The sequence below is a fragment of the Tubulanus polymorphus genome, chromosome 11 (genome assembly GCF_964204645.1).
Source record: "Tubulanus polymorphus chromosome 11, tnTubPoly1.2, whole genome shotgun sequence".
NCBI classification, from domain to species: Eukaryota; Metazoa; Nemertea; class Palaeonemertea; order Tubulaniformes; family Tubulanidae; genus Tubulanus; species Tubulanus polymorphus.
The window spans coordinates 9,532,027-9,547,720 of NC_134035.1; the positions used below are offsets into that span (position 1 = coordinate 9,532,027).

Genomic DNA, 15,694 nt, shown 5'->3' on the forward strand with positions numbered 1-15,694 from the left:
GAAAAAAGGCCAGAATATTTCTACTCTGGGATCGAAACCGGTGCACCCCTGTTCATCCTCTATTTAGCATCAGGACCACTCTGAAATAGGAAGCAGTAATTTCTGGGTTCGAACCCAGGATATGATATCCGCCCAGTTTAGCTATGATGCTATCATCGCCATCTATTGGAATTTGGCTGAACTGGCTAGCCAGTTCCTATTTGTCTCTGTCTCTTCTTTAATCCGTTAAAATCACACTTGCCATCTAGTGGATATAATCATCATTAGACTGTACTCGTAGTATCATAGAAATCCACCACCAGATGGCAAGTGTGATTTCGGCACATCGAAGAAGAGTCAGTGAGACAAATAAGAGCTGTCTAGTCGGTTCAGCCAAATTCCAATAGATGGCGATCACGTTAGAAATCTTGACACTGCCCCGTTACGATTCTAATAGACATCTTTATTCCGTAAATTGTTTTAAAAGCCACTTCACGGAACACAGGAGGGAGGGGGGTGGCGCTGATGAGCTAATTTGACCGTCGGGGATCCCGATTCCTAGAACAAGTAATTCGTAAAACGTAATTCGTAACTCGTAAAACATGACATAGAAAATAACGACAAATATTCTAATTTTTGTTACTTTATTGGTTAGGATAATACGTCAGAATATACGAATTAACTAATTAAAATGTGTCCTTTTTGTACGGGAACATGATTTGAAAATGTTGCTGCAGATTCTGTAACAGAACATATTCACAACCAGGTACATAGAACTGGGTTACATACATCTATTCCAAGCAAAATGTTTCTTTTGTTTAACATACTTTAGAAAGATTTTCATCAATTTCTATTTGTCAGCATCGCAAATAGATTTAAGCCACAGTAATGGCGTGTTTGAAGAAATCTTCACCTTCTCGGCCATCCATTACGCTAGTTATTGGACGGAGGGGATTTTTGTGTTGAAGCAAATAATTCTAAAATGAAGAATCAAATACGAAATATAATATATATTCGACTTGGTTCCACAGTTGTGAGTTAGAGTCAATCCGAGTTAAGACTTTTAAGTTCATTTTCAATGAGTTAACTCAGAGTCAAATATTAGCACAGAACTGTGGAACTGGGGGTCCTGTAGAAGAAGAGCTAGATTTACCACGCGAAATCAGACTGGGTAATCCCAACGATTTGATCAACTATGAATCGTAGCGTCCCCGGGCAAGACACGTTTCCTCATCGCCTCTCCGCCTAGGCATAAATGGGGACCTGGGCTGATTAGATGACTCCCGAGTGCCTGGCAGCTGCTAGGATGTTACTTCTCCCCGGGGAGAGATGACTGATAAATGGTTAGAGTTTATAGGCTGGGGGTAGAAATGCTGGAAAGTTGAACGCTCTGAGCAGCTTCGCTGGATTTAGTGCTAGACATCATTATTACTGTTGATTGCTATTATTATCATATCTTAGATACTTCGAAAAACTTACGTGGCCGTATGAAAGGGAATTTTTGCGTTCCGAGGTCGATGCACCTTTGCCGGTCCATACATACAAATGGTCACCAGTATCAACGATGAACACATCCTGGAATAAGTGATAGTTTGAAAATAAAGAACACACTTCATACCGAATACGGTACGAGACTTAAAGGTATAGATTCAAAGGATCAAAAACTTAATTACTTTTATATCAAGAATTAAAATCTTAAGTTCAAAGACAAGGTTTCGGATCTTTTTAAACATCACATATCAAATACATCTTTTCAATCTTTGTATATATCAGTTTTTAATCCGGTATTCTATTCTCCGTGTCTGAGTGTATGATTGCGATGCAAACTTACTGCTGAATCGAGCATACTTTTCTTAATGTCGCCCTGAGCAACTTCGCTGAATTCAAGTTTTCCACTCGCATCTGACAATCTATAGACATACAAGCAATATACCAATAACAAGGATGTTAAAAACTTTATAAATGTTACTGTTTAGTGATTTTTTGAATCGAGCTGGATCTTTACTTGAAGAGTCGTTTCACGTCTTTAGTGATTCCCGAATCGGTGTCGTCGTCGTTCGCGTCAGCTTCCGGGCACGTGACGGGAAGCATACTCAAAAACTGTTTCTGAAAAAAAAACCGCGGAACTTCGATGATTCAGAAATATCAATACTACATTCAACCAAATGATATAGAAATACAGTAAACCTCGCCTTACTCCGACATAGCCAACTCTAGCGACTTATTATTAACTATGACAAATGACAAATATCGAATTTCTAACGTATTTTGTATCCCTGTTTGCCTGAGTTTGGCAAGGTTTACAGTATATAGTTTGGAGGTTGAATAAAGGCACATACAACTTCTTCTTCCGTTGCGCCTTCCTCGTCAACAACTTCTATCTCCGCTCCGTGACGTTCACTTCGCATTTTGCTCGCGCAGGTTATCGCCTGCGAAAAGACGGAGAAACGATAATGGAGTCATCATCTGAACCGAATGCTATGATCAGAAATTACCAATTTAATGCTCTATTCTAACTTTACTGATAAGCCCTCAGGTTAAGTTCAATGAAAGAGAAAATCCGATAAATAAAACATCGGCATTACTTAAGTTTTGTGGAGTTTGCTGATTTTATGCAATTACCTTAAATTTTTCATCCTTGTTGGCATTTTTGCCGATCATCTGATACAGTTTTTTGCCGAAATCCAGGATGAAACAATCGTCCGAATTCAACGATTTCTGACAGAATGGGACCTAGAAAAGATGAGGAATTCTTTAAGTTGGACTCGTGCTCACAAGTTAGTGTATGTATTTGATCATCCCGATCGTATTTTGTTTTCTCCATGGATTTTTTCAATTATCCACCGAAGCAATTCACATTTCACCTTCCGCAATTGTTTATTTTTCACACAGTTAGTGGGTATGGAAAATTGGGCTATGACTGATATAGTCCTAATGAACTAACATACCTCCTTTACAAGAACATTGTTTCGACCACCGACAATTTGTAGAAGTCTCGGCTCGTACTTTTCAGTTGTGACGTGCCTGAAACCCGAATCTGCGCCGCCTTTCAGTAATCTGATCGAAAAAAATAACAACGATATATTTCTACGTGACTCGCTCACGTTCGCATCACATTTTGATTCAACAAGGGTCTTACTCGATTGTGCCGAAATAGCTTTGGAATAGATCCGATTCGTGACCTTGAACCTCTCGATGCTGAATCGGTTTGTCGTCGAGGAAAGTATCGAGCTCGACAGTTTTATAAGCGGCAGTGCCGTATTCATCCTTCCAAAAAGAAATTCACCAGCAATTTATGATAGATTAAATGTATAATGATATTGTTACAATATACGGCGCACACCAAGGATCATCTCTTCCACCTCCCTGTACATGTACTACTATGTAATATAGAGTATACATTACTGCTGGGCCTCCTAATAGACGAATTGACTGATTTGATATTTGTTTTGAATTCGATAGGATTTGTTTCTGAGCTTTCATAATTAAACAATGCGCTGATACGGATATTTCGATGCGTGCTGTCTACCTGCGTGCTATCTGCGCCGATCCAGAAATGTACGTCATACTCGAAGCCATCCTCTCCGGGCGGTTTGAATTTCTGAAATATCAATTATGACGGAGGTATTCTATTACACAGAATATGTGATATTTACATTACCGGGGAGGGAAGGGGGAGGGGGGCTTTTTTATGTAACAATCCTCTATGTGCGCAAAATAGGGGTTTACTGCAACAGACGTTACTGAAACTGAAACTGAAACTGTTACGTTGAAAAAAATAACAACGTCTAAATTAATAGCCCGTTAAGCGGATTGAGTTTGTTATATAACAATGAACCGGCAATAATTTCAATTTATGACTTACGTTCAGGACTATATAACTGTCACCGTCGAAGAATTTTCCATAGTCCTCTTTAGGCCATGGCGTAGGCACGAATTTCTATATGAGAAAAAAATTCGTTTGTTAAAATTCGTAGATTGTATTTAGCTTGCGTGTGTTTTATCTATCTTAATAAACAAGGCTGGCTTTCACAGCTATAGGTCGAATTTGACTGGAATGACGGGAGTCGGAAATTAATCATCAGACTTATTTCCAGCCAACACGAGTGAGATTATTATGTTGATAACATTAAAACAAGCTTGGATATATTCAGGCGTACTAACGCACATATACGTACCACAATTCGCCAAATGAAGATTGCCTCCTCGTCCGTTTTGTTCACGACGTGCCAGGCTTTTTCTGTCTCGGCCGATTTTTCTTGAAGATTAGAAAATCAGAAAATGTTTGAAAATATAAGTCGCGAACAAGCGAACAATAGGCGACCGTAGAGACGTGAACCCGTATTCGTGAACTTTTATGTATCGTTTATTTTCCCAGCAAATCGTCATAAGAATTCCCTATTCGACCTGGTTCCCGTTTTGTCATTGCTTAAGAATGTTAAATAAATACTGGGACATTGATATAATTCATATGCTTTTGGATACGAACGGCACATGTACAGTTACACTCATAGAACGAAGGGTTCTACCGTAGAACCTTTGGGGTTCTTTGGTTTGCCTCCCAGGGAGAACCCTTAAAGATACACCAAAGAACCATTTTTGTAGGGTTCTTAAAAGAACGTCTGTTTAAGAAGGTTCTTTAAAGAACCATTCCATACAAAGGGTCTTTGTCAAGAACCCTAGATTCTCGAAGAACCCCAATCTACATGCTATATTGCCGGAGAATCTTAAAGCTTCACCGAGAACCCATGGGTTCTTCAAAGAACCCCTGAATGACCCTTTGTTCTAACGGTGAGGCTGTTAATATGGGGAGCAAACTTACTCTTGATTTCTCTTTCTAGCGGGGTCCCGAACAGGGCAAGATTCGAATCTTTCCAGTCGTATTTCTTAGCTTTTGTCAAACCTAAAATATTAAGAAAAAAAATCGATGGCGACGTGTGTGTGCCATTTACAGATGATAATACCAGCTGTCGGAGGTGGAAATGTATCCATGGACAACCAGATTAGAACTGGTGATCATTTCCAGTCGTGCACAGCCTGCCTGGTGTGTATGTGCTCGGTGATGTATTATGATCAGTAATGAACAGTAATGTGTTTCTGAAGCTTATTTATGAAGTTATTAGAAATCTCTCTGAATGATCAGATATAGTTTTTGGTATCTAAACTGAACATTCAGTGCGGTGTAAATGAATTTGATACCAATGGCCCGAATGGGAATAATTTATTCGGCAATGTGACGGCGTTTGACGAGTATATACGTAGTCAAAACTGGTAACTTTTTACTGTCCATGTCTTATGTACGAAACGTATGCGAGAATGAAGAATTTGAAATGTTGAAAAATGTTACATTCACTCTTTACAAAACACACTTACCAGCCATGTTAGTGTCGCAGTGTCCGCGCTGTGAGATAGATATGCAGCGATAGAAGCCTAACGTGAGTCACCCAACCAGCGTTCAAACACACGACTGAAATAACACCCGGCGAGAGTCACATTAAATATTTATCAAGTGCTCTTACGGCGACAACTGAAATTAACGAGATCACAATACGCCGTCATCATAAATCATCAACGCTATCTATTTACAGCCTATTGTTGTTTTTTTTATTACGTGTTTTGTCAGTTGTTATAAGAACCGTGTTTATACCAGGAAGTCGGACGGCCTACATTTTCATAATACCGATTAAAAACACGATAAAGCTAATGCATAGCTAGACAATTTAAGCGGCTTATTTTACTACAAAAAGTTAAAGAGGGGGGGGGCGCGTTACCGCGTTATGAATTACACCTGCTACTAATGGCAAAATATACATGTATATGTATTTGTATATAAATATTCATAATGATTATTCTATGGATGTGGATGCGAATATTTAGGTTTGCGAGCATTTTTGTATTACATTTTGATCGGCCTTTCGCTCACCAGGTCAAACTAACACTGTCCCCAAACTGAACGACTTACCTTCTACGACACACACACACGCACACTATCAGTAAGACGTCTCGACCGATAAAAACGTGCGTCAACAGCGCAGAAATGCAAAAACACTGATATGAACAATGCACAGTACTATACCGCCTTGTATGTGCTGTCAACCTAAATACGAGACTAGTAGCGAGTGGCTGTTCTCCTACGTAGATCATACCATGGACGTACGTCCATGATCATACTGTGTAAAAAGTCATGGCGCTTTATGAATAGAAATAGTACTTCGTTGAAAATTTCGTTCGACCCACTTTCGCGAGAGTCATAAGCATGAGTGTTTTGCATATTTTAGACTATCAAATTCCATTTTACCCCGGGTAGCGTTTTGCTTAGTTGGGGATCTGGGTGAATGTTCTTTCAAAAAATTGAAAATTGTCTGGTTAGAAAATTCACTTTTTTGAAGGTGAGTCGTCCATTTGACTTCATACCAAGACATCCAGAGACACGATCGAACGCATATTCCATTATTTTGACTGTAAACTATATAAGATTTGTGGGACGAATATCGTTACAATAAACGTCAGAGGACCAGAAAACCTGTTCATTATAACCGTCGTTATATCCAGTGTGAAATTATCAAAATTGTCCTAAATTGGATGAAATTCTATAAGGTCTTTGTAATAACCGATAAAAATCGTTATATCTGGGGTCGTTATAACGAGGTTCCACCAACATCTTGTCTATCATTCCCCCGAACCGATAATCACAGGAATCAGTGAGCACGGTAACAATCTTCCGAAAATAATTTTTTTTAAAAGAGCGGTTTCATTCACATATGCATTTATTTCATCGATAACCATTTACAAATACGTGATTATTCGCATTCGACGTTTTCGCGTGGTTGAAATCGCATCCTAATATTTGTATAAATGTGCATGAATCAAAATGAAGGCGTGATTTTGAAACATTGTAAATAAATAGTAAATTAAACAGATGAAATATGCATACGCGATACAGGGCGTATCGTGATAGAGACACTAAACTTATCTAATATAGTTAAATATATATTTTAAATGCTCGATCGTTCGAAAGCTTCAGAAATGAAAGGATCGTTTAGATTTTTTCAATTAAACAATAAATAGGATCAGCTTTATGCGATAGATATTTCAGTTCAGTTTGAGTGGATATAAACGTTTACATCAAAGATCTGTGGAACGCCTTTCCTTCGCGACCATCGATCACACGTGTAATAGGACGCAATGGATTCTTCGTCTTCGTCAGGTAATTCTGTAATACACGACAAAGGAAATTATCGCTAAGATAAAAACAAGAAAATTATTATCTACTTATTTGTATTACTTATCATCAATTTTTTTTCATGGGACCTGGACGCCCATAGTGATTGAACAGCCTCTGTTTAAGGTCCATCATCAATTTATTAATTCTATTATATATCATGTATTTTTTGTAATATAATTGATAAATATCATTATAGAAATATAATATTATATATATATTATTATTATTATTATTATTATTTATATTATTATTATTATTTATATTATTATTAGTATTATTATTATTATTATTATTATTGTTATTATTATTATTATTATTATTATTATTATTATTATTATTATTATTATTACTATTATTATTATTATTATTTTTATTATTATTATTATTATTATTATTATTATTATGCATATACCCACCAGGTTTATGCATATAGACTTACGTGACCGTACGCCATTCCATTTCTTATTTCGTTGGTAGACGCCTGGCGGCCGACCCACACATACAGTTCATCACCGGTATCCAAAAAGAAAACATCCTAAAATATCGAACAGATTCTTATTAGATACAGTCTAGAATTACATAATAAGTTTAAGTTAATTTTCAACGGTTTTACCTTGTTACAGAGCATGCTCTTGTTCACATTGCCCTCGGCAATCTTCTTAAAGTCCAGCTTGCCACTAGAGTCTGACAAACTGAAAAAATCGACACATATATGAATATGGACTTGCAATAATGATAATCATCTATTTTGTGTTATGTGCATTTTCGCTGCTGATTGGAATTTATCAACGGGTATACGTACGAGCAATTATCACCAATAATGTAGGAAGCCATTCGATATCAACTTTAGTGAAGCACGGCTAAAAAGCATTTTAAAAAGGGTATTTTTTTCTTAGAAGCTGGTGTTTTTCCTTATCGTGGCTCAGTATGTGAACTATTTTATGAAGTTAGTGGTGAGTTGTATTAGTGTGAAAAGCGTGCTCGCAGATGGGGTACCGTGATAGCGTGAACAATCGGTAAAACGTAAATCGTGTTTGGAAAGTTAGTCATGTTTCATGCTGTGAAATTTAGATAACATCTCCTCGGGTCCTGACGTCGAAGAAACGACCGATGTACACGCGTCCATTCTGTGCGTCTGTATGTACTTCGTATTGCCTTAAAAACAACATCGGTATTTACTGGGCGGATAGATCCAACATTTAAAGAAAGAGACACCGACGACATCTCCACCACGACAGACACCACCGATCAACAAACTTACTCCACACGTGATTCGGTTTGTTTCGATTTACCGCAACACACGAAAGAGCCACTCTCATCACCGGAGTCGTCCGCCCGACTACTGAATCAATATATCACACAATTACAGACGGAGCGTTCCTCCAAAAATCCACAGATACAGTGTGTATTTACAGAAGAAAAATGTTTGTGGGGGTTAAAATTAGATTTACTACATAATCGTTTAACTACTACTAACTACCTAAAAAGTGTAGGCCTTCGTTTTAACACTATGACCCAATTCCACAGTTGCATTAACTGACTCGAGGTAAGCGTAGTTAATTTTGAATCCTATCCTTTTATCCTATCCAACAACTGTCGAACAGGGTCTAGTTTTGTTAAACCATAGCAAACATTCCAATTTATGCACTTATGTTATTTTGAGAGTTTCATTATGCGCAGAACAGAAGTAACTTAAATTGTATAACGCATTCGCATCAGTGGTCCCCGGCGGCGAAGTAATTCAGAACTCCGCCATTGCTGCATACACGCATGTTGGCAAAATCTTAACGAAAATAACATTACACGAACTGATAAGGAAAGTGATGTGATGCACTGATAGAAAATGAGAGACGATTGGTCCCTCGAAATTGACGGATGACGTCAGATTACGATCGAAATAAGATGATAGAATGAGAAACACTGGTGGCTCGAAATAAAACTCAGAGATGGTGAAATTGAGGAGAATGCACTTAAAAACGCAAAGAATAAAAGAAAGAAAATTGAAAAGAATGACAGAGAATTGCCGATTGAAATAATGGATCGAAATGAAACTCAGTGATGATGAAATTGAAGAAACTAATTCAAAAATAAAAAGAATAATAAAAGACGAAAAAAGAGTGACAAAGTTTTTACATACACATTCACGTAATAGATATACATATAAAACATTGATAAATCGTGCGCCGCGTTTTTTCGCGTTTAGCACAATTAGCAGCAGCGGCTATATAACATTATTTACCTGTCCGACAACCTAGATTTACACGTGGAGAAAATAGAATATGTTTAAACGTACGTTTTTTTCGCTGTCCATTTTGTAATCATATAGACACTCATTTTCATTAAAAGCTTTATCATCAGCCACTACACGATCGGAAATTCATCACTTTTTAGAAATATAGTCTTGTTTAAGATGAAGGATTTTTGGAATTCGGGTCCGCAATATTGCATTAGCAGATGTTGGATTGAAGAAATCGATTAAGCGAATATCTCACCGGTATAAAACTTTGATTTTCTCAACTCCGTCGGTTTCATCTTCGTCGTCATCGATGGCCTCATCGGGCAAAAGATTTTTGAATTCATCCTACGAAAAGAGATATCAAAATACATTATTGTAACGGTAGATTTGGTTACGTGACGGTAATAGGAATAAAGTAAATTCTCTGCTAGGAAAAACTGATTCATCTTATTCAACTTATCGTTTCATTTTTGGGACTTTGTAATAGTAAATCGTAGTTGCAACACAGTTTACTTACAATTTCGCGGGCTGACGAGGAGCCTTCGTCAATCACGGATAATTCAGCACCATTGTGATCGTTACGCAGTTTTTGTACATATTCCATTGCCTAAAATTGGACAGTTTGAATACAGTAGTCGATATTCGGTCCCCAGTTAACTCAGACAACCGTGCATACGTCTGGGAATTTCACCAAAGACTATAGATTGCATTAATCAATTCTCATATCGGTTTAACTTGGTGAAATACTCACGATTGATAAAACACACATCCGTATTGAGACAATAATGTAGAGAGAATTCCATAATAATAATGAAAAACAGTCAGAAAATGTAACTGGAGCTCCAGTTACATTTTCTGACTGTTTTACATCATTTTGTAGGATTCTCTGTACATTGGTGAAATACTGACGGTGAAATGAAATTATGTGCGATAAAATCGCAGTCAGTTCAGACAACTCTTACCTTTCTTCGTTCGTCTTTGTTGCAGTCTTTTCCGTTGAACTGATAAAGTTTCTTTCCGAAATCAACGACGAAACAATCGACGGAGTTCAAACTCTTTCTGGTGAACGTCGCCTGAAAATTATTCGACAACGATCAGAAACAAACGATCTTTGAACCGAAACAAAAATGATGGGTATATAATAGCGGGAATTCATACCTCGCGAACCTCGACGTTCTTCTTCTGCCCGAAAATGTGCAGCAGACGCGGCTTGTACTGTTCCGGTGTAACGTGTCGGAATCCAGAATCAGCACCGCCTTCCATAATTCTGAAAATTATTCATCATAATCGTTGTTAGTAAAAAATAATCATTTCAAAATGCCCTATCTTTGTCGACTATATCTTTAATTTCCAGCATTGCATAATAGATTAAATTGAATTTGATTAAAACGGCTTCTAGATGGATAGTGAGCCAAATCCACAGTTGATATGACGCCTCACAACACGTATATTAATCTCTTCTAGGAATCATAACCCAGATTCTGTACACGGTTTCACAAACAAAATTGACATTTTCGTCAACCTGCTTCGTGAGGCGTCTTTTGTTTCTGAGTCACTAGTAATGCCTATGCACGAGAATGGAGCAACGGGTTGAAAAACGGGTATTCTAAAATGACAATAGTCAAGCTATCATAGGCTCATATCCAGTCCGACAAAAACCAGGCAGCGGCCAACTAAAATCTTAATTGAAGCAGCGAAACGAAAACGAATTATATTTCTTTTGGGTTCGAATCCTTGAAACCGGCAACGTGTCGGTCAGGAATAAGGAACAATATTGGGAACAATATGAATATCAATCAGACATGAATTTGTTTCGAATTGCAGTTCTGTACCGCAATTAGTTCATGATATCGCAAAGACTATACAGTGTTGTACTAACTCGAGCGTTTTGAAGTACGACTTGAACAACTCCGATTCATGACCTTGAACTTCACGGCGTTGGATGGCCTTATCATCCAGGTACGTGTCTAACTCTACAGTTTTGTAGGCAGCTGTTCCGTATTCATCCTACAAGATAAACCTTCCGCATCTTATCACCGATTATATGCCCACATTTAATAACATTTTCTCGTTATCACCTGTCAATTTCTAATGTAAAAATCATCATGCGGTACACAAAAATAAAAACGTAAAGGTAATTCGAATAAATGGATAATCATTAAGCACTTTCAGCATAGCTTCAGTGATGTTTTCTTTTAAGGATATTTCAAAGAACTTCTTAAGTTTTTGATAGCAAGTCATATAAGATAAAATGAATCAGACAACAGCCCGGGACAACAGAACGAGCTTCGTTCTTTATAGAAGTTTCTGCTGAAAGGTAAGATGTATTACGAACCTGGCTGCTGTGTTTTCCGATCCAGAAATGAACGTCGTATTCCCAGTCATCCTCACCGGGGTTCTTGTATTTCTAGAATGTTAAATCGCCGGAGACGATTATTTCGTGTGTAACAAGCTCAATGCACCGACACTTCGTATAGAAATAGACTTACGTTTAGGATGATGTAACTATCGCCGCTGTAGAATTTGCCACGATCTTCCTCGGGCCAAGGTGTCGGTACGAATTTCTGAAAGAAAATCGGAAAGATTCGTAATTCATACCGTCACCATTTTCTCAATCAAAACAGTACAAAATTTCCGTAGAAATGGAAAATACTAAAGCTCGTATATTATAGCTTGTTGAGTCTTGTTTAATCTAAGCGAGTTCTCGTGTATCGAGCCTTTCTAAGTCGATGTATTCACTTACGACTATCTGCCAAATAAACAGTCCAGGTTCGTCTTTAGCATTTACAACAGTCCAAGCCTTTTCGGTTTCTGCAGCCGCCTCTGTAGAAAATTGTTTAAGTGAAGTAAAGTTTATTCTGACCTTGAATCAAGTACGAGAATGCTATAAAAATATGTTCATGCAGCATATACGATAATATACACTTTTCTCATTAGTCTCTACGTTAATTCCGAAACACATACTATTCAGCATTATAAGGGTACACTAACTGAGGGTTAATATCTTCTGGGTTTTAGTGCGTGACCAGAAATGGGGTTTAATTAACGCCGCTGTGAGTCATTTTTACCTAATGAATATTTCAGGTAGATTGACGGGAAAAAAATATCTTCCTAACAAACGAAGGCGAAAGCACTATAAGATAGAATCGTAGGAGGTTGGTAGTAATATACGCTGTCTATACCGTCTTACAGTGTGGAAAGGTTCGTTCATATAGCGAACTATTATCGTCTGAAGATAAACCCTGTTCGACTTGTTGTTTATAAACCGTGTATGAAGAAATCTCGAATAACTCTGCATTCATTCGGCTATGCATGTACATTCAAACTCGTTCGAATTAACAGAATTCCGCAATATCAAAAATTGATATGAATTATAAAACGAATGTCATTCCCTTAATGCTAAAGCTATAGATATTTTACGCCTACGCTAGATGTGTTTACAATTCTAACATCCGCATTTTTTAAATTAAAAAGCAAATGAGACATGACTGTAACCGTTGTTCATGAGTGTATCTATGCGTCGAGATATTTCAGTGATTTTTTAATAACTTACTTTTGATTTCTCGTTCCAGTGGTGTTCCAAACAAGGCAAGATTGGAATCTTTCCAGTCGTATTTCTTCGCTTTCACTAATCCTGTATTGACGATACAAAAACGACATATATAAATTACAAAAACTCAGAAAATGTGATGTATTGAAATAATAGGGACAGATTCGTTATTACCTGACATGATTGCGTGATTCGGATCAAGTTGTGATAACCTGAAAATTAATTGATTCCACGAGTAAAACAAACTATATCCTATAATTATCGTAAGACTCCTCGCCACTTTAAACAGCGTTTTGTGAATTGGTAAAGAATGCAGATTGAAAACCGAGATTTCGGTAAGCGCGATGTAAACTTCTTCTTCGGCACCTTTTATCTAAGACGCTACTAAACCATACTAATCTTCTACGCGTTAAATAACAGAAACAATTAGACAGAATTTATTACTATTAAGTAAACACGTTCTACCTTTGATCATTATGCCGATGTTTACAGACAGTGTTTATTATAGATTTAGGTATACTTTTTAAAGGTATTGCTACGCGTTGTAGGCCAGATCCGTCCGTAAAAATATCCAAGCTAAGAGGTATCCATTACCAAACTTCATTGTGAAAATAGAAGAACCGATACATGCGTGCACCTAACTGTTTGGTGAGTATTCGAAATCCCGGCTACACAATAATTCAAGCATTTTGGCGTGGACGAAACCAAATTCCAACCAGGGGCCAGTCGCACAGTCATAGATTAGATTTAATCTAAGACCAACAGTTCTATTAAAGTCAATCTTACAAACAACTTAAGACCGGATTTAAGACCACTTAGGATTTAAGACCACTTTTGGATTTAAGTCACGACTGTGCAACTGTGGGCCTAGTTGTTTAAATCTTAGCGGGAATCTCGCAATTGGGTGAAACTATAATGCAGCTGTATCTTTTTAGATAGTAAAAGAGATAGTATTTTCCGCCGCGGTGTAACAAGCTATTACTTATGTATAGTGTTTATTGCACATACAAATCGAAATAAAAATCCCCGATGGCAATTGACGGTTAGATAGAAAACCATCAGCAGTGAATACACCTACAACACTCAGTTCATGCGCGCATTCCTCTTCGATGATTGATTCAAATGAGTTATTTACAGCGCGTTCTTATTTACCACCGAACAACGAGCATCGCTTTCGATTTGTATTCAGTTAATCGTCCATTAGCTACGTACAATAATCTAAAATAGTAGAACATTGACTTTTTACATACCTAAAACAATAAGCAGCGCGGTGCGTCGACTGATTGAAGGCTTCTGGCTACTACTGCAGACGAACAATGACGCTCAAGCACACCAACACAATCGCTAGCGGAAGTGATGGTTTTCACCACGCCTAACGGTGTATTCTGGGTAGAATTGATCTACATCCCTGCAGGATAAGTATTTATAGTATGATGATGCGTTCACGCAGCGAGAACGCTTCGTTTATTCTCTGGGCGTCGACATTTCATCTTGTGTTTGTCGAGCAATCTGGGGTTATCCATCATAAATATTATAAAATTCCTAACATTCCATTTAACTTCATTTCTTATAATCTCATTATTTATAATGGTATAGTGTAATATTTAGTGGTAATGAGTTGTTACTATTATTAATCGTATCGGGATAATTGATCCCACAGTTGGATCAATCGGCAGAGTCTAAATAAACAAAATGAGGTTTTGCTTTTTCCCAAGTTACTGCGCCGTATTGGTGGTCAATAGGAGATTCACATGATCGACCCTCGAAGTTTGTAAATGCCCTGATTAGTTTTGTGTAAGTCCCCGACACTGGAAAGCAAGCAAACTATGACGTCACAAGAAAGACCCCTATAGTCGTTTCTTCGACAGTAACGTCAACCATGTTGGTGACGTCGCAGTAATGGAAGTGACGAGTTTCAACTATCGTGGCCCAATACAGTGGAACTTCGTTACGACAAACTTCAGGGGACTAGAAAATATGCCCCGTTATTACCGATAGTTCGGTATATCCAGTGCGAAATTAATGAAACTTTCCTATTTGGGACTAAAATCTAGCTTAATAACCGACAAATCGATAGAGTGTATATTATAAAGGTCGTTATAACGAGGCTCCAATGTAGAACGATCTGCTCAGACATTGGAGGTCCAGAGATCCCATCCCCGTAAGCGCGACCGCCCCAAAGCCAGAAGTCTTAGGTCGACCCCGCACTCACGACACACATATTAATACAATTTGATTAGATTCGATTTCTATTTTATTTTCAGGTATTTAATGAAGTTGTTTATTTGCGGCATTTTGCATAAATCTGTTGGACGTTTCGTTAGAATGTTCGTATCTATAACAGTAACGCAGATAGAGACGACAGTCAAACAATCGACTATTCACTTCGTATATAAGTATTGTAATATCTATTAGTCGTCGGAACCAAACTGCCTATTTGAATTGACTTTAGATTTCCTAAGGGAAATTAATCGATATATTCGGCGACGCGAACGCCTCAATCTTGGCTCCAACATATTCAAAACTGAAAAAGAGCCCTGTCGTTTGACGAAACGTTGAAGGATCTGAAATGAAACGAATCGAACGAGAAGCCATTTTGAAAAGAAATCCGGATATCGGTGTCAACCACTTTCCACACGAACCGAACGAAATCCGACGAAAAACCTTAAAAAACGCTCTGATTTTGGTGGGTATACTTTATTGT

General features: G+C 37.7%; 2 protein-coding genes across 4 annotated transcripts; both read right to left on the bottom strand.

Annotated features, from left to right (window-relative positions):
* Nucleotides 1–612: 612 nt before the first annotated feature.
* Nucleotides 613–6,080, bottom strand: LOC141913412 (gelsolin-like protein 2). 2 transcript variants are annotated; one of them, XM_074804945.1, is made up of 14 exons: nucleotides 5,942–6,080; nucleotides 5,353–5,446; nucleotides 4,802–4,882; nucleotides 4,158–4,237; nucleotides 3,845–3,919; nucleotides 3,509–3,580; nucleotides 3,119–3,246; nucleotides 2,928–3,036; nucleotides 2,602–2,712; nucleotides 2,319–2,408; nucleotides 1,985–2,085; nucleotides 1,811–1,889; nucleotides 1,459–1,554; nucleotides 613–956 (listed from the first exon to the last, which is right to left on the bottom strand). In XM_074804945.1, exons 2-14 carry the CDS (start codon nucleotides 5,357–5,359, stop codon nucleotides 855–857), a joined length of 1,131 nt encoding a protein of 376 aa, XP_074661046.1. In that variant the 5' UTR covers nucleotides 5,360–5,446; nucleotides 5,942–6,080; the 3' UTR covers nucleotides 613–854. The 2 variants fall into 2 exon arrangements, with proteins under 2 accessions (XP_074661046.1, XP_074661047.1); XM_074804946.1 differs by lacking the exon at nucleotides 5,942–6,080 and adding an exon at nucleotides 5,880–5,904.
* A 648-nt stretch (nucleotides 6,081–6,728) lies between these two features.
* Nucleotides 6,729–14,383, bottom strand: LOC141913413 (gelsolin-like protein 2). Of its 2 annotated transcripts, XM_074804948.1 has the most exons (15): nucleotides 14,241–14,383; nucleotides 13,165–13,202; nucleotides 12,994–13,074; nucleotides 12,184–12,263; nucleotides 11,930–12,004; nucleotides 11,776–11,847; nucleotides 11,320–11,447; nucleotides 10,599–10,707; nucleotides 10,403–10,513; nucleotides 9,958–10,047; nucleotides 9,697–9,785; nucleotides 9,444–9,455; nucleotides 7,818–7,896; nucleotides 7,644–7,739; nucleotides 6,729–7,192 (listed from the first exon to the last, which is right to left on the bottom strand). In XM_074804948.1, the coding sequence occupies exons 2-15, from the start codon at nucleotides 13,169–13,171 to the stop codon at nucleotides 7,100–7,102; spliced, it is 1,122 nt and encodes a 373-aa protein (XP_074661049.1). In that variant the 5' UTR covers nucleotides 13,172–13,202; nucleotides 14,241–14,383; the 3' UTR covers nucleotides 6,729–7,099. The 2 variants fall into 2 exon arrangements, with proteins under 2 accessions (XP_074661049.1, XP_074661050.1); XM_074804949.1 differs by lacking the exon at nucleotides 9,444–9,455.
* Nucleotides 14,384–15,694: the final 1,311 nt, after the last annotated feature.